This window comes from Megalobrama amblycephala, linkage group LG16, assembly GCF_018812025.1.
Source record: "Megalobrama amblycephala isolate DHTTF-2021 linkage group LG16, ASM1881202v1, whole genome shotgun sequence".
Classification (NCBI taxonomy): Eukaryota; Metazoa; Chordata; class Actinopteri; order Cypriniformes; family Xenocyprididae; genus Megalobrama; species Megalobrama amblycephala.
The window spans coordinates 33,160,695-33,179,402 of NC_063059.1; the positions used below are offsets into that span (position 1 = coordinate 33,160,695).

General features: G+C 39.7%; 2 protein-coding genes across 2 annotated transcripts; one reads left to right on the plus strand and one right to left on the minus strand.

The window, feature by feature from the left end:
* Nucleotides 1–922: 922 nt before the first annotated feature.
* Nucleotides 923–4,851, plus strand: LOC125248119 (fukutin related protein). The gene is made up of 2 exons (XM_048159744.1): nucleotides 923–1,204; nucleotides 1,606–4,851. Exon 2 carries the CDS (start codon nucleotides 1,880–1,882, stop codon nucleotides 3,488–3,490), a length of 1,611 nt encoding a protein of 536 aa, XP_048015701.1. The 5' UTR covers nucleotides 923–1,204; nucleotides 1,606–1,879; the 3' UTR covers nucleotides 3,491–4,851.
* Nucleotides 4,852–6,715: 1,864 nt separating this feature from the next.
* slc1a5 (solute carrier family 1 member 5) lies at nucleotides 6,716–18,708 on the minus strand. The gene is made up of 8 exons (XM_048159745.1): nucleotides 18,020–18,708; nucleotides 12,722–12,764; nucleotides 12,566–12,628; nucleotides 11,201–11,367; nucleotides 10,878–11,111; nucleotides 9,337–9,531; nucleotides 9,111–9,245; nucleotides 6,716–8,930 (listed from the first exon to the last, which is right to left on the minus strand). Exons 1-8 carry the CDS (start codon nucleotides 18,556–18,558, stop codon nucleotides 8,696–8,698), a joined length of 1,611 nt encoding a protein of 536 aa, XP_048015702.1. The 5' UTR covers nucleotides 18,559–18,708; the 3' UTR covers nucleotides 6,716–8,695.

Below are 18,708 nucleotides of genomic sequence, written 5' to 3' on the forward strand. Positions count from 1 at the left end.
CTGCGAAAACGCGAGTAAAAACAAACAATTACACTAAAAGTTGGGCTCGAAAGTGTTTCTTACAACTTGTCAAATAAATGGATATCCATGGATATTGACATGCAGCCAGGAGTCGTGTTTCCTGACATTTATATAGATTTCGACAGCGGGGAAATAACGTTATATAAAATATTTACAGGCAGATTTGCGTTATGTAACTACATAGGTAGGTCTAAATCGGAGTAATCACTTATATCAATGATATATATATATCGTCATATTGTCCAGCCCTAAAACTTGTATAGTTTTTGTCAGTATTTATTTAAAAACACCCAAATGCAGAATATAAGATGGTAAATATTTAATTGATGAGTTGTCAACATAATATATAACAATACAATATATTATATACGGTATGATTTTACCTCAAAATCCAACATTTTGACACAAAATGATAACTGCAAATCCACGTTTCTCTGCATGGAGTCCAACTGTTTCTGTGAATTGCAGTGATCCATTTGCTTCTTTTTTTCTGTAGCTTTCGGCAGTCTTTAAATATATACCTCAGGTTTTGTGTCAAAGCTATTTGTACAGTCAATATCAAAGCTGTTTCCCGTTTTGTGTGTTTTTCGCGGCATTCACGCTGAGAACCAATGCTGCCACTCAGTCTTTGTGCCACTCTGTGGGCGTGACCGCAGTTGTTGTAACGGTCGACGGTGACGTCACGTGCATACACACTATTTTTAATGTTATCTAAATATTTTGTTTCTAAATATAATGTTTCTAAATATATTTTATGTTCTGAATATTATAATTGATATTTATGTATTATTCGAATTTAATTCATCTTTGTTTTTGTTATAAAATCGTATTACAAAATTGCAGAGAAACAAAAAATAAAATTGTAATGAATAAAGTAAAAAATAATCTTGCTTACAGATAACACATGTGAAAAATAGACAGTGAAGCGTTAAATATTTTTTAAACCTATGTTACCGCTAAAGCCCGCCCATTTGAGAACTGAAGCACTGCGTAATTTGTCATTCTACCCGCTCGTTCTCTTTCTATGGGATTGATTGAAGCGACCCAGCAGTGTAGCTTCCTGCCATATTGTGATCTTCTCTCAGGCTTCCTTTGCTCGTTTCCGAATCAGCATGGGGAAGAATTGCAAGAATACCGTGCAGACAATCTGCTGATGAGGAAAATGTTGAATCAACCGTAAAATGTTAGTTTTCACAATCGTGATTTATACCGCTTTGCATAATGAAGACGTGAATGTGTGTATGCTTTTAAGATCGAGGCTACATAGATCTACATGAATCGATGATTGTAGGCTTGTTTAGGTTTAATTTTGCATGCATGTTCTATATTTGTAGGAACCTGTCTCAAGTGATCAAATGAGAGTTTTTCAAATACATGAATGTAGGTTATCTAGATTGCATCTCTAATTGGGACAGCAGATTTGAGCGTATTTCTAGGTCATCTTTGTTGGCTAGACTTAGTAATGACGACTAATAGGCTTTTTGTAATACAAACTTGATCTGGATTTTTCAAATAATAAGTTTGTACTTTGATATGCTTATTAAATGTTTATTAAAATGTTCTCTTTTTTGTCTCCATGTATAGCATTATTGGACTGTGGTGAACTAAAGGCATTCGAGTTGAATATGGAATCTGTTCCATCAGTCTTTTTTAATGGATGGAATCAGCCGAAACTGATCTGGTCGCAGAAGATGCTTCATCAAATATTTACTTCAAACTTTGCTTTCTTTTTGACCAAACCAGAATGTTAATGTTCAAGATTTTAGGAATTTGGACAAGTCAAGATTATCTGTGCTCTCTCTATTTGAGATTTCACTTACTGTATGTGCCATAAAAGCATATAACAATAAGAGCCATAATGCGTATCAGCTTTTGCCAGGCTCTGTTAACTGGAGCAATAATTTTGAACTTGCTCATCCTATATTATGTCTCGCGGGCCCAGCAGCAGATGATGGAGAAGCGTCGGGAACAAGGTAAGGGCTTAAAGAAAGCCTCTCTTCCTGTGCCAGGACTGGGAGCTATGGGTAATCTGGTTGGTGGAAGCATAGTTGGAGGCGCCAAATTGGGAGGCCTTGAGGGCAACATGCGTGGCCCCCGTGTCACAATCGTTGTTCGCGAATTTGAAGACTTTGAGAACTATGTTGGTGATGTTGCTCGCTCTTTTTTGCGCCAGAGACCAGAGTTACCCTTCCTTGCTGTAGCCGAAAATCCACCATACCCTCCTTTGGCTCTTCCCGAGGGAGCCCGGCTCCTGGTGTTGTCGCCGAGCCCTGACCAGCCTCCACAAACTCATCGTCCAGAGTTCAACGTGCAGACGGAATTTGCTTTATTAGTTCCTGATGGTGTGGAGCTGGACCACGGCCGACAAATTGAGCGTCTTATTCGGGAGCTGGAAGGGGAAGGTGGCGGGCCGGTCCGACTGGTTGCTGCTCCAGTGCTGACACGCTCGGCTGTGCAGTGCCTGCACCTTCGGGTTAATCTGCGGGAATGGACCGCCACCTACACCCCTGCGGCCTCAGGGAGCAGCGGTAGCGTCTGCACAGCCCTGCAGGGAGACGCCGTGGTTCTTATCCGTACCGAAGACCTCTTCAATCTCTCGGTTCCTTTAGGACGCCCCCTGATGTCTTCCTTGTTTGTCCAAACATCTCTGCGGGGATGGAAGGTCAAGCTCCTGGAGGGACCTTCGTTCTCCGCCAGTCATCGGCCACTGTTTAGCTCTGCACACAACCAGTGGAAGGCGGATAGTCGCCTGAAAGATGCCACCAATCACCTTATGCGCAGCTTTGGCCTGAAACGTGTAGTGTTGCCTGATGTTCGAGATCAGTGGTTTGGCTGCAGTAAAGAGACGCCACGTTGTTTCGGCACAGTGCGTGACGACACACCAGAATACCTTTACGTAGAGCGCTGGACTCCACCCTGCTGCTTGCGTGCCCTCCGAGAGACCACTAAATATGTTGTCAACATCTTGGAGAGCTCTGGCGTGCGTTACTGGCTGGAAGGGGGTTCTTTGTTGGGAGCTGCCCGACACCAGGACGTAATTCCATGGGACTATGATGTAGACTTGGGCATCTACTTGGAGGACGTTCCGAATTGCGACTACCTTAAAAACTTGGACTCGGGCTCACTGGTGGATGCTAACGGCTATGTATGGGAGCGAGCGGTCGAGGGTGACTTCTACCGTGTGCAGTATAGTGAAGCAAACCATTTACATGTAGACTTGTGGCCCTTCTATCCCCGTAATGGAGTTATGACCAGGGACACTTGGACTGAGCACAAACAAGACGTGGAGTTCCCAGAACATTTCCTGCAACCCCTGGTGCCACTGCAGTTTGCTGGTATCACAGCTTATGGTCCGAACAACCACCATGCTTTCTTGGAACTGAAGTTTGGGGAGGGGGTTATTGAGAACCCCCAGTACCCGAACCCTTCCAAGAAAAGGCTGGACAAGAGTCGCATGTTAGGATCGTAGCAAGCAGTAACTCGATTTGACACAATTGCGTAATACTGCATTTCTGACATTTAAAAATCTTTGGACATTTTGAACTTTTGTAGATTATTACTACCAGACTAAATGTCTCTGTCTGTATCTGAACACTTGAATGTTAGTATTTCTTGCCAATTTTATTTATTTTATGTGTGTGTTGTGGTCTGCTGAGTCATAAATCTTTAAATAGTCTAAATATACTGTATGTAACAATGGTAATAAAAGTTCTGGAAGTCTAAGTATGTAATTTATACACTGCTGAATCCCAGGAATGTCAAAATGGTGTAAAGGTCATGGCTTTTTTTGCTATAATACATGGTATTCATATATCCATTTCTATAGTAATTAAACACAAAACAAAAGTTAGAATTTTTAAACTGATTTTTTTTTTTTTTTTTTTTTTTCCTGCATCATGGAAAACTGATTCATGTTTGTAGGTCCACAAGTGAACCATATAATAAACAACCCAGGCAGCTCATTAAAACCTTAAAATGACTTTGCTGCTTTTCAGATGTATGGTCATCATTATATCACTATGAACTGTAGAGTGTAGGATGTTTTCTTTGACATACGAGATGTGTAAGCTGATGTTGAAAGAGGCTAGAATGCAAGAGAGGGTGGTAAATCTGAAAAATAGCTACTGTTTTATGCACCTATTCACTTTATTAATGATACTTGCACCAGGTAATTTAGACTGATGTTGTTTTTTAATGCCATATGAATTGTTTTGTTTCGTTTTCATATAAATAAACATGTTGCATGATTAAAAAACTTCACACTTTTGATATTTAAATTTTGATTTCTTTTTTTTTTTTTTTCTGTCAGACTGTTTTACCTAAACTTTTGTTGAATTGAACTCCTTTTTAACTGTTTTCTTTTCTTTTGTTGTCTTGTTTGATTTGGTTTTGGCACCATGTGTTTCACAAATGTACTTTGTAATGTTCACTATAGTACATTACATATGTAAATGCATAAAAACAACATTTACCACTTGTTGTTTCTTAACATGTCAGTGCATTTCAAATGTCTGGAAATGAACCACATGAAATTACTTTTGAGTTTTTAATTTGGTGTTCATGGTGTTAGATATTGCAGGACAAGTGGAAATATAGTTACTGTAAAATGAACCACAAGGTGGCGCAGTAGGCCATGAAGTCTTCAAACATGCTGAACAATACATTCTAATTCTGATTATTCATTCATTCTAAATCAAACCGAGACATTAAGAAGCTAAAGAGCCTTGTAACACCTTAAAGGGGTTTATTTTGCGATAATGAACCGGCTGACTATACATTATCATGCTTATTAAAGGGCTTCTTTCCAAATAAAAAAATGCACTAACATAATTTGAGTCATGAAATTTAAATTAGAGTTGAAATTATGTGAGAAGAAAGGCTGGATTGATATGAGAAACTAGCACAGCTATATAGAAATAAACATGATATAGACAATAAGAAATATGATAACCAAACAAACAAGTGGTTATCCTTTGGTTAGTTGAAAAATCCTCTAGCACCCAATATGTACATCATTTTAGGGATTTTCCCAGACAACTTTTCATGGTTTGGCCAATATAGGCACGATAATGGGCTTGAGGTATGAGCCCCAAATGGGTTTGTACATGGGATTCATGTCAGCTCTGAATTAGCCCCAGTATGGGCCCCAAATGGGTTTTCTCATGGGTTCTATGTCGGCCCTATCTGAATTAGCCCCGGTATGGGCCCCAAATGGGTTTTCTCATGGGTTCTATGTCGGCCCTATCTGAATAAGCCCCAGTATGGGCCCCAAATGGGTTTGTCCATGGGTTTCATGTCGGCCCTATCTGAATTAGCCCTAGTATAGGCCCCAAATGGGTTTGTCCATGGGTTTCATGTCGGCCCTATTTGAATTAGCCCTAGTATAGGCCCCAAATGGGGTTGTCCATGGGTTCTATGTTGGCCCTGTCTGAATTAGCCCTAGTATAGGCCCCAAATCGGGTTGTCCATGGGTTCTATGTTGGCCCTGTCTGAATGAGCCCCAATATGGGCCCCAAATGGGTTTGTCCATGGGTTTCATGTCGGCCCTATCTGAATTAGCCCTAGTATAGGCCCCCAATCGGGTTGTCCATGGGTTCTATGTTGGCCCTGTCTGAATTAGTCCTAGTATAGGCCCCAAATGGGGTTGTCCATGGGTTCTATGTCGGCCCTATCTGAATTAGCCCTAGTATAGGCCCCCAATCGGGTTGTCCATGGGTTCTATGTTGGCCCTGTCTGAATTAGCCCTAGTATAGGCCCCCAATCGGGTTGTCCATGGGTTCTATGTTGGCCCTGTCTGAATTAGCCCTAGTATAGGCCCCCAATTGGGTTGTCCATGGGTTCTATGTTGGCCCTGTCTGAATTAGCCCTAGTATAGGCCCCAAATGGGGTTGTCCATGGGTTCTATGTTGGCCCTGTCTGAATTAGAACCCATGGACAACCCCATTTGGGGCCTATACTAGGGCTATGTTGGCCCTGTCTGAATAAGCTCCAATACGGGTTTGTCCATTGGTTTCATGCCGGCCCTATCTGAATTAGCCCCACTATGGGCCCCGAATGGGTTTTCCATGGGTTTCATGTCAGCCCTTTTTGAATTAGCCCCAGTATGGGCCCCACATGGGTTTGTGGATGGGTTTCATGTCAGCCCTTTCTGAACAAGCCCCAGTATGGGCCCCAATTACATTTTTTAACATGGGTTCTATGGGTTTCATGTCGGCCCTGTGTAAATTAGCCCTGGTATGGGCCCCAAATGGGTTTGTGGATGGGTTTCATGTCAGCCCTTTCTGAACAAGCCCCAGTATGGGCCCCAATTACATTTTTTAACATGGGTTCTATGGGTTTCAGGTCGGCCCTGTGTAAATTAGCCCCGGTATGGGCCGCACATGGGTTTGTGGACGGGCTTCATGTCAGCCCTTTCTGAACAAGCCCCAGTATGGGCCCCAATTACATTTTTTAACATGGGTTCTATGGGTTTCATGTCAACCCTGTGTAAATTAGCCCCAGTATGGGCCCTACATGGGTTTCAGAGTAGCTTTATTATCATTTCAGCTCTATACAGCCTGTACACCAGGTTTGTCTATGGTTTCTATGTTTGCCCTGTCTGAATTAGCCCCCAAACCCACCTGGGGCCCATATACATTGGTCCCACCATGTAGTGTCAGCTGGGAACTCATAAGACAGACAAGATCACAGTTTATTTATTAAAAAAAAAAAGTCTTTATTCTGCAGTCAGTGTGGAGCACATTCACTGGTTCTCTTAACAGTACTCTTTGACTCTGCTGATGACATCATCAAGCAACCATTTATGATACAACCACCCGTTAAACCCACATATATCCGCATCAACAGGGCAGCTACAGCCACCTGGAATGAAAAGCCTTTACAGCACTGCATGTACTGCAGGCTTTTAATGGAGTGAAATCCGTCAGCAGAACAGATGTTTGATTTTAAATAATACACATGATTTGAAATACATCTTGAGCACTAACAGAACAGAAAAGAAATGATAGACTGATAATAGTGCAGATTGCAAGCACCAAACACCCTATTAAAATGTTGGTGAGTAAATACAAAAAAAAAAAAAAAAAAAAAAAAAAAAAAAAAAGATTAATGTTCATCTTTGGTCGGATTTAAATGCACACCGATCAACTGCGAGTCAAACTTAAGTGATTTCTACAGAAATTAGCTATTATGTCGACTTTCTTCTCATCATTGAAAAACATTTGGTCAACATACAGTACACTGGTGAACATCTTGCACCCTGTCACCCGATACTTTCCTTCTGCTGGTGTGTTTAGGTTAAACATATATAAAACATTTCTTAAAAAAAAAAAAAAAAAAAAAAATCTATTTAGAATAAAGTCATTCGGTTCAACTACTAGTTACAGTTAAACTGATTCCTCCTCATACAATTCAATACCTTCAGAAAATGGCAGGCATTTCATATTTGTGCTCTTCTCCAAATAACATGCATAGAAAAAAACAAAACAAAAACCAACCAGATCTCAGAAGTACACTTTTAAAAAGCAAACAGAATTGTATACTTCATTTCTGTATATTTTTTTTTTTTTACAAAAGGATATGCAAACAATATTTTTTACACTAATTCTTTAAGCAAACAAAACAAACAAAAAAAAAAGATTCAAAACAGAGAGAAAGTCCACAGTGTTCGTAACACATCTAACATGTTCCTACACCCCAGGAAGAAGCATTACTCCAGAATCCAAAATCTCACTTCCAGTCTGGATTCATGCTCTAATCTATGGCTTTCTTCTGAAAATGGAACCAATACACCTCTTGACCACAGATAGTTGCTTATCAACCAGCACATAGAGAACTCTCTCATCTACAGGTTTCCACAGCCTTATCTGAACAGCCTTGCAGCTTTAAGACACAAGACATAACTTGCTAGTGTTCACGTCTGATCAACTTGACCCCAAAGAGGACGCCACAAAACATAATGGTGTCAGCATAAAGACAAGGATGCAGAAGGCAAGATGTCAGCTCTTAACTGTGAGTTAAGTTATAAAGTTCAGGCTTCCTACACCTTTCTTTTGGCCCCTGAGTTCAGTGAAGGTATCAGCACCTGTTAGATGGACCAACATCTGAGGAGCCTGATGTCTTTTAAAGGGAATCAGCATGAACGAGGTATTTCAAAACGCCATAACGGAACAGCACGCCACTTAAAACGTATTATTTGGTGCGTTGATTAGACAGTGAAGGATGCAGAGGTTCTTGCGGGTACTTTGGCTTTTTAAAGAGATGTTTTGCATGAAAAAGGTGTTGACAGAAATCTGAGTTTTAATTTAGGAGCATATATTAAGAAGTATTAGGTCATGTATAATAATAATAATAATAATAATAATAATATTTTAAAAGGCCGGACTGACTTTTTGTATATTTAAAAGGAGTAATAAAAATAAAAGAAAAAAAGTTCCAAAATGTCTGACCAGCATCTAATAAATAATTGTTCAAGCATTTTTCCATCTAAATGTGCATAAGTTTTGGCAGACTCTTTTCATAAGAGCTGGGTATAGAGGAGGGTCAAAAGCATGTAGTCTTTGTCCTGTGTTAATTTAAACCAGCATCTCTCCCATGGTCACTGCGTAGATGCAGAGACTGATTTAGTGAGATCAGGCAGGTAGGGAAGGAAAGTTTGTTGAAATTCTGTGCAAATCTACATAACGGACTCCTTGTCACTTGGTTTAGGTCCAGCGACCTCTTCCAATTCAAAGTTTCCCTGTTTCTCGATGAGTGGAGAGCTTTCTGGCCTGGAGGCGGGGTCTTCCTCCTCCACTCGCACCTTACTTAGCTCCACTCCCTCCTTTTTGGAAGTGCGATCCACGAAATACTGCAGAAGACCTGCTCCGTAGGCGTCACCTTCAACATTGATGACGGTGCAAGTGCGATCGCTAAATGAAGAAAAAAAAATACAGAAAAGACAATAATTATCGTCATGGTTTTAAAAAATGAGAATGAGGATGCAATATAATATAATTCCACCCTTGTTCTCCTCCCTAACAGCTATCCTTTCAATTTTACCACACCATCTTTCTCATTAACCCACAAAATCATCTAAAACCGATACTCACACAAGCCAGTCCACAGCCAAGATGAGCGACAGATCGTTGGTGGGCAGCCCCACTGATTCCAAAATGATGGCCAGCGTCAGCACCCCTCCAGCAGGGATCCCAGCAGCTCCCACACTAGACGCCGTCGCAGTCACGCTATAAAGGAGATTAAAAAAAAAATCAGTCTACAAACGTCTTCCAATCAAGCAGAGTACGGAGGTAACTAAAAGACATCCAATGAACTCACAGGATGGTGATGACCTGGACAAAGTCCAGTGGGATCCCGTTAAGCTGAGCGATGAACACCGCAGCTACACACTGGAAGCAGGCGGCTCCGTCCATGTTGACGGTTGCTCCGATGGGCAGGATGAAGCGGCTGATATGCTTAGACACACCGTTGTTCTCCTCCACACATTTCATCATTAGGGGCAACGTGGCAGAGCTGATCAGAAAAGCTGATGGTTATTTCCTGCTTAATTATGCATATGCAATACTCATTTAATAAATCAAATCAAAACAAGGTAAGTAATCAAACTTAAATTGGTTTAATAATACATCAAATCTAGGAATCTGATCACAAGTGGTGACAGGAGACACAGCTGTGGTGCATGATACTTCCAGGAGTGACAGTCTAAGCAGACCACTTGTGTTCGGATCCAAGATGGATGTAAATACCAGGTTTTATACAGACTTAGTCTTAAAAAGAGGTTCTAAAAGGACCTATGCATAAATGCATAAATGTATTGCTATATAATACAAATAAAAGACGAAACATCTGCATGTACAATTTTTTTAATGTATTTGTGATAAAAATTTTATGTTTTTCAGGGTCCATCTTCAAAATACGTTCTTAAAAGTTTGTCCTGATAACGTAACATTTCCAATACACAAAAGGTTTATAGTGAAAAAATGTTCTTCAGATAAAGGTTCATCATGATCCCATAAGGAGCTCTTCACACCGGAGGAACTTTTTCATAGTTCCTATAACTAATGGTGGAAGTAGCCACTTTTTGGCGTGTTCACACCACAGGAACCGGACATAATCTTAATTCTATGAACGCCTTTTGGGGGAAATAAATTAGCTCCTACTTCAGAGTAGGGTCTAACCCAGCACAACAGGAACTACCAGTTGACGCAAGTGTACGCTGATTGGCTGAACACATGCAAAACTCTGGAACCTACCATTTTTTTTACTGTGTAAACACAGTTTATAGCCTACATATTTACTCCACAAACATGGAAAACAGTGATAGATTGATCAACGCCAAAGTCCAGGCATTTCTCAACCTTTAAGCTAAGTAGGAAATCCAACACAATTTTGAAGGGACCAAGTGAAACATGAATATACATGTTGTATATCTGCTCAGCTAGCAACAATGGGCATCAACTACATGGCAAATGCAATAATATTTTATTGTATACGGTTTACTTTTTTAACAGTTTTATCTAAGACATATGAGATTATAGTGTTAAACAGATCATAAACTGATAAAGACGGAGAATGTGAGAGCTGTGTGCTCAAGCTCCAGCTAAGCCGTTCTCGGCAACATCAAAATTCAACAACCAGAGTGGCAGGACGTAAGTGACAGCTTTTGTCATTTCAGAGTTCCTACTGGGAGTGCGAATGCAACCAGAAAAATGGTCCTAACATAACATTTAGTTCTCGGGGGACTGCCCTGGTGGCTAGTTCCTATATCTGAACTCCTATAACTACCCAGTGCCAAAACCCCTATAGATGCCAATAAGAACCTTTATTTTGAAGAGTGTAAGTAGGTGCTGTTTATTTACCTAGATGAGGTTCCAAAGGCAGTAGCCAAAGCGGTGACCAATCCCAGCAAGAAAGTGTAGGGGTTCTTCCGTGTAATCACAAAGTAAATGAGCGGGAGGATGAGGAGACCGTGGATGGCATGGCCAATGACGCAGCAGGCGATGTACTTCCCAAGGCTGGCGAACAGCAAGCCAACATCCTCCATTTCCACAATCTTAGCAGCAACCAGGAACATAATACCCAGTGGTGCATACCTTCAGACAGGAAGACATTGAGATAAGGTGATCCACAAATTGGGAACAAACATCACTAAAAGCAATAAAAGCACATGACATTCCCTTACCACATGATCCAGGAGACCAACACCATGGTGGCCTCATTGAAAGAGTTGAAGAACTTAATAAGGATCTCTCCTTCCTCTCCAAGTTTCCTCAAAGCCACCCCAAATACCATAGCAAACACGATGAGACCCAGGATGTTCATGCCATCCACATCTGAGCCAACTGGAACCTAAAATCAAACACATAAATGACTGAAATCAAGGGGGGGAAAAAAAGAAAAGTTTTTTTTTTTTTTTTTTTTTTTTTTTTTAAATGACATTAAATCACTAATATTTATATTATGTTTTATAATACATTTCTAGAATATAAAAAAAATTGCATTAAATAATTTTTAAAAATAAATTCATTGAATATTTATATATGTTAACAATGAGATTATGTGGTTTTTATAATCAGTTAACACAGCTTTTGTCATTTTTTACAAGATGGACAAAATGTGTCACCAAAAAAGTCATTCGGTTTAACCAAAATTTTGGTTTTACTGAATGACACTTTTGGTTATACCAAATGACGATATTTTCAAACTGCTAACAGGCTGATATCTAGCTAGCTAGTTAGCTTGATAGCTAGATAACGAAATGACAATCAAACATCTTATATTTAGTACAAGTTTTTGAAATATTACAACATTTTCCATGTTTTATAGCGGTTGTACCGAATGACCTGATGTTTTGGGACATGCGCATGAGCAAGTGAAAACATTACATTTTTCAAATAGTTAAAAGAGAGTTAATTACTTTGCTTCACAAGCATGTGGTCCTTCTGAATGATGTCACATCCTATCACATGATATTGACCGCATGACTTGATCCAAAATGCTCCGTTTATATTAGTTACTTCGAATTACATCAACGAAATTCATTTTTCCGGACATTCTTTCTCAAAGCAATGACTTCTACACATAATTTTAATCACATTTTGCACTATGTTGATATATGATGTTATAAAATCATGCCATAATAAAAATTTATACATTGTAAGATATTTAAATCACAAACGAAATGGCTGTATTGGCCATTGGACGGTTATGACCTTTTGACACTTCAAAATCTTTAAAATACCTTTATATGCCGCAAAATATAACTAAAACCTTTTGGATTCAATAAAAGAGATCTTGTTGTACTACCTTACATACTTTGGATGTCATATTTCTGTTTTTTATTATTATTATTAAGGCCTTTGGACAAAAAAAAAAAAAAAGACCCGTCACGTCATTGACCCATATAACATTTTTTTTAATCCATGTATTAATAGAATATTTTTTAATAAATGTTTTTATATTAGATATATTTCTAGAAATATATTTATTATTTATACAAAAATCTGGACTTTCAAGACAATCCTAGGGTAAATCTGGGACTTGGTACCTTTTCCATGGAGAAGATGGTCGAGTTGGTCTCATTTTTCACAAACTTGTAACCAGTGGCATACTGTGAAGAAGAAATGTTCAGAATCATCAAATAATCACTTCACATATAAAACACGTCTGCTTTTCATGTTAAACCAAATCTTGTTAAACCTACCGACTGAAAGGCAGCTGATACCAGGTTCGATGGGAAGATATTTCTGAAAGAAGAAGACAGGAAGGAATTGTATAACTGACAGTCTCAAACCAGATATAAATATATCGGCCAATTATATCAAACAAATCCTAACTAGTTAAATGTCAGAAGTTTATGTTTTCACATCTTGCAAAGTATACTGAAGTTTTTACGCATTCACTAGGGCATGTGACAAATGTTGATATCAGCATAGTACTACAAGCGTACTGTACGCACATGTGCCTTGAAGATATTTGCACTAATTAGTTGGTTCACAAGGTGGCAACACTGTACTGTTGTTCTGAAAGGCTATGCATTTGGTTGTATGTATAAGCTAAGCATTCACATCAAAACTGAAGTATATTTTGAGCATTAGCAAACACTATTCAGAGCAAGGTAGTGAGAGAACAAAGATCCAATTCTAGCCACAGTTTCAGCCCACTGGCAATAAAAATCCTCACAGTCCTGACCAGCCAATCCCTGAGCGGCCTGATGTGGAAATAACTTGAAGAATTTAGTCCGATTATATCCCTCCACTAATCCCAATTCCACACATTACCTTCTACCCCATAACCCCATTCCCTCCAATGGAGAAGAACTAGACGAGCACTAGGACCTGCCTGGAGATAGGGATTAATGACAAACACAGACATTCAGGGATATTCTGGTATCCCTGACCTTAATATGGTCTGTGTGCATAAAAAAAAGGGGGAAAAAGGAGGAAGTCTTCAATTGGGTGGAAAAATAATGCCTGGTATGATGTTAATATGACCTGTGTGCCACTTTTTATCCCAGTGAAAAAACAGCTATGCTTGAGTTACATCTTCAAAAAAAAGGCAAGTAAAAAGCACCATTACAGACTTGATTCTGAACACGTATGGAATCTGTTGCCCATAGGGACCTTTCCAATAAATCGCTATCATTCCCCGCTAACACCTAAAGCATACAGGTGACGAGTGCTATCGTAAAATAGTACAGCTGAAGCAAGATGAGACTGGAAAACTTAGAGAAGAACAACTTCAAAATTGCTGTGCTGTGCAACAGGCTGCTTCCCAGACAGCAGGGTACTGCCAAACACCTATGCCAGGGGTTGTTCTCTCCTCGAATTTCCCTTGTCTGAACATTCAGAGGACAGCAACAACTTAAAATACATGCAAAAGCCTTAATGAAACCCAAACACACCAGAGGAACCTGCATAGCAACACTGGTATGACCAGTTTACACCATTGAAATATTTGATTATTGACGCACTCAAATGTCGTCACAGGTTTCCAAAGCATTGCATTGAAATCCCAGTGATCTGGGTGGGACGAGCTCTATTTAGGCATCATTTTCAAATAATAATACCACGCAACGACAAATATGTCAACAATTTAATGACTCATTGCATTCCAAGTATGACTGGTAGGCGTGATTGTAGTTCCTTTTTTCTACAAAAGGCGTGTAAAAAGGTACACACATCAAACAGGACCTTACTGAAACGTGGCACTGCACACACCTTATCAAAGATTTATCGCAAGTCCGGTGTTTGTTGACATATTAAAAGTAACTATTAACAGATAAATATAACTACACAATGACTTTGCCCTGTCTAAAATAAACTTTCACAAAGTTTACACAAAAAAGGCCATGCTGGGGGAAAAGTGTGAATTTCATAATCACTGTACACAAAGCATGCACTAATGGATTTAAGGAACAATTCACCCAGAAATGAATCATTTACTGACCCTCATGACATTCCACGATGCATCGGACTTGCTTTCTTCAGAAGAACACAAAAAAGAAATTTTGCAGAATGTTCAAGCTGTTCTTTTCCGTACAATGAAATTGATCATAGCTGTCAAGCAATATTTCAGTGAAATTACTTAAATTTTAGTCTGTTCTAGAGGTCTGCCGATTAATCGGCACCAATAACCAATTTCTGGAACAGCAGTTTTTCAGTGTTGCGTCCATTGATGGAGCGACTGAGAAGGGTCGGCTGTCATGATACGGTACGAGAGCGACCTCTTGAGGCGAAATCACTGATGCCTCATGGAGTTTGTTTTGACACACAAGACAGATACAGATATAAAACACAGATAACGAATTAATTTGTTGACTAGATGCTGCATTAGTAAAGAACAGCAGTATGTTTTCCGTCGAGACTGAGAGGATGCTAACATTAGTAGTACCTCAAACTGTTAAAACGATGTGACAAAAACACACACAAGTCCAACCCAAATGTTTAATATCACGATTGTTACCATCTGTTCGCATTAGTTTATATCCAGTTGGTCACTTTTATACATTTATCCAGCTAAGTTGCATATTTAAAAGTAGAGATGTGAGAAAGCAAATTGGCATATTCATGCAGCCAAAAGAAACATTAACATCCAATCAGTGTTGCCAAATCCATGGTTTTTCCACTGAATTGGGGTTCTTTAACACTGTTGCCACGGGTTGTCGCGACCCCAAATAACATGATATGTAGCCCGTGGAATACAAATTTGACAAAAAACCCCAGAACGCGATTGGGCTCATTTTGGGCTAGTTTTTTAGTAGCAATTGGGTGGGTTTTGTTATGAAAACCTGGCAACCCTGCATACAATATACAGTACATTCGCATCTAATTTCAATGCTATGGCCTTTGTGTAGATGTTTAAAGATCTGCATCTCAACATTAGTTGATGCACTCTGAACTAACATGAATGATCAAGGTATAATTAATATATTAATATTTATATTTAAATAACTCGCCTAACTTTTAAGATAAACTACATCTTTTGCGTAATACGGGGGAATGAGGGCTTGTTCCACCACATGCTGTCAGGGTCTTGCCTTGGCATTAAACCTGACAAGGCAACACAACTACAGATAACAGCTGACACAAGTTTAAACTTAGAAAACAGACGCTAGAACGTGCTGTTTGTAGACTTTCAACAGAAAGACTGTCTGAGTGTGAAATCAGCAGGGTCCATGGTGGTCCTTGCGATTGTATGGCAGGATTTATTCACAGTGAAACCCCAAGAGAGAAGACCCTTTGATGGATGACACGAGCTACATCAGCTGCCTCATGTTTGCATGAGTTTGCACGTGCGTGTTGCCCTCATGTGGCAAGCATACGCTGCCTCATTGACTCGCCCTGGAGACACAAAGGAGTAACACTACAAATGTTTCAGTTGGCTTTAAATTAGCAACACCTGTAGACAAAAACCTTTTTCTTTGAAGGATAGCTACTGTATTCTGAGGAACTGGTCAAAAGTACGAAACAAGGAAATGACGAAGAAGCACACGGAAACAAAAATAGCTTGTCTGTTATGGTTGAAAAAAAAAAAAAACAAGAGAATTTTGGTGAAAACTTATGATTTATAAGTTATTAAACTGCATTAACCTAAAGCAGCCCCAATGCTGTTATAAAACAGGCTTTGGCTGTTTAGCTCCTTCGGTCTTGTGGGAACGAATGCACGACTGTTAGCAATCGAAACCCTCAACAATTATCAACCATTATTCCTTTAGTCTTGAAACCAGAATCCGTAATCAATTGCTATAAACATAAAGAGGAAAGAAACACTACATTTTTATGTCTCCATTTACTCACTCTCAAGTTGTACCAAACCTGTACGAGTTTCTTTCTTCTGTTGAACACGAAAGAAATTAGCTATTGATTTCCATAGTATTTTTACTATGGTATTTGTTTTTCCTACTATGGATGTCAATGGCTACCGTCAACTGTTTGGTCACCAACATTCTTCAAAAAATCTTCTTTTTAGTTCAAAAGAAGAAAGAAACTAATACAGGTTGAGTGTGAAAATGATAACAGAATAATTATTTTTGGGTGAACTATCCCTTTAAGGTGACTAGGTTTCTGAAATGATATATGATATCTATTACTTAAAAATATGACAATTTTTGCAAGTAAATAAGATTAAGTATGAAGTTGAAATTACAATGTGTGATATGTTTGATTTTTGCAAAGGTATACAAAACATTTCATCTCTCACTTTGTGGGCCGAGTGACATTTCCAAGGACAGTCCACCAAAAACAGGAAAGCCCTGTTTCTCTTGGGTCAGGTCACCCTAATGTGTGTCAGTGTAAATATTTACATTTTGTAAATATTATTATTAACATGCGTGTCTTGTGTATTTGTGAGAAGGTTTACAAAAATGTCTTTTTGGTTGTTGTTTACTTGTTTTTGAAGATAAATGAGAACAGAGTGTCCTCTTCACATCATTCTGTAAAACACATGATGAAATTTGACCTGTTTACAGCACGACAAACGGGGCCAAACCCCAAAACCCACCCATAGTCGGTTTTAGGCACACTTATGGAACGCAAGAGATGTTTGCCTCTGTTCAAAATACATATTTTCTTTAAAAATGCGCATTTATTTTAATTACTAGTGCATCATATAATGCTTAAATAAAATAAATAAATAATAATAATAAAAAAAAATCAAAAATTTGTGAATTTACTCTGGTTAAGGAAACCACACACACCAAGAAAAGTGAATGGGTTAAGTGCCACATCTATAAACTGACCATCAACCTGCATCCTCTCCAGAGCGGATTAACACGTAACGCGCAGCTGATGCAACTCAAGTGTTCGTTTACAGCACACGGATCACCGTCAGGCTATAGATAGTCAAAACAATGTCGCTAAATTAATTTATGATAGTCGATGCAACAATAAGTGGCGTTATTTAAAAAAAAAAAGTGATATATATATATAAAAAAAAAAAAAACAGCATGCTTAAGGCGGTTCCTGAGCAGTAATGAAATTCGTATGGGTGACAGCTCCGATTCAGTTTATGTAGGCAATAGCAGCAACGTTTTTAAACGTGTATGTTTGACAACTTTTTTACTCCAGTTACATAATGTGTCACAAATGTATCTGCCCTTTCTTGTTCGTTGACATAGTTACTTAACTTGTTCTTTCCTCTTCCTGTTCAGCAAAGCTGAGCTGGCGCTGGCACATGGAGGGGAGTTTGAATCATTTCGAGGAATCGGTTAAGAGTATTGATAAAATGCCTGTAAATTACGGTTCATTTGTTAATTTAGTCCGCTAGTCCGTTTTTGTGTACCGGCTCAATCATGGAAACTGTTGTTCACGAAACCGACATCGATACTGCTTTAGATAATGTCATAGTTTATTCGGTTAAAAGGAAATTTAACAACGGAAAGAGTTGGAAACACACATGTCGGACTCTTTCCGATTCAGAATCGCGAAATGTGCGAACACGTGTTCAATGGGGAACAATTTACGCCACACTTACTTACAAAGACGTCACGTTGTTGACTTACCTTATCAAGTCTAGAAACGAATCGATGACTTCTTTGGCTTCGGGAACAGCGCTGTCATCCTGAGTGTTGAGGGATAGTTTCCCCCCGTCATTGACACCTGGCTTAATAATGAACGCCATAATAACGCCGATAGCTGACGAGATCAAAGTGGTCACCAGAAAGAAGAGCATCGCCCAGCCGCCCAGCTTGCCCAGGGCTTTGGGGTCAATGCTGGCAGCGCCGGACACCAGACTGCAGACCACCAGAGGGATAATGATCATTTTAAGCAGGCGGATGAGCAGCTCACCGGGAAACCCGAAGTAAATGATCTGCGTGCGGCTCAAGCCGGCGCTGCGCACGCCGAGCCCGATGAACACCCCGGCGATGACCGCTGACACCGTAAGGATGACCAGCAGATTGGCCATGGCGATCCGTTTCAGCTTCTGCCCGGTGGTCTCCGGCTCGCTCGTCTTGCGGTCACTCAAGCCATTGGCGACGGCTGTGTGCGCTTCACCGTTGGACGTCTTTACATCTTCTATGGAGATCTTTTCTTCCGTCATTGTGCTCTCTGAAGGTGTCCTGATGTTTGGAGAGTGAATGTAGGAGTCTTTGGTGCGAGCTGATTGTCTCTGCTCTCTCCTCGTGTACTGCTGGCAGCGTAGAAATGAACTGGTGTAGAAAAGGCGCCTCGGAGAATACGTTTCCAGTCG

Excerpts from the sequence above, each read along its gene's own strand:
- LOC125248119 (XM_048159744.1), top strand. The coding sequence starts at position 1,880 with ATGCGTATCAGCTTTTGCCAGGCTCTGTTAACTGGAGCAATAATTTTG.
- slc1a5 (XM_048159745.1), bottom strand. The coding sequence starts at position 18,558 with ATGACGGAAGAAAAGATCTCCATAGAAGATGTAAAGACGTCCAACGGT. Across the intron at positions 12,765-18,019 it reads TCGTTTCTAGACTTGATAAG|AAATATCTTCCCATCGAACC; the intron begins GTAAGTCAACAA and ends TTCTTCTTTCAG. Across the intron at positions 11,112-11,200 it reads TTGGTCTCCTGGATCATGTG|GTATGCACCACTGGGTATTA; the intron begins GTAAGGGAATGT and ends TCCTGTCTGAAG.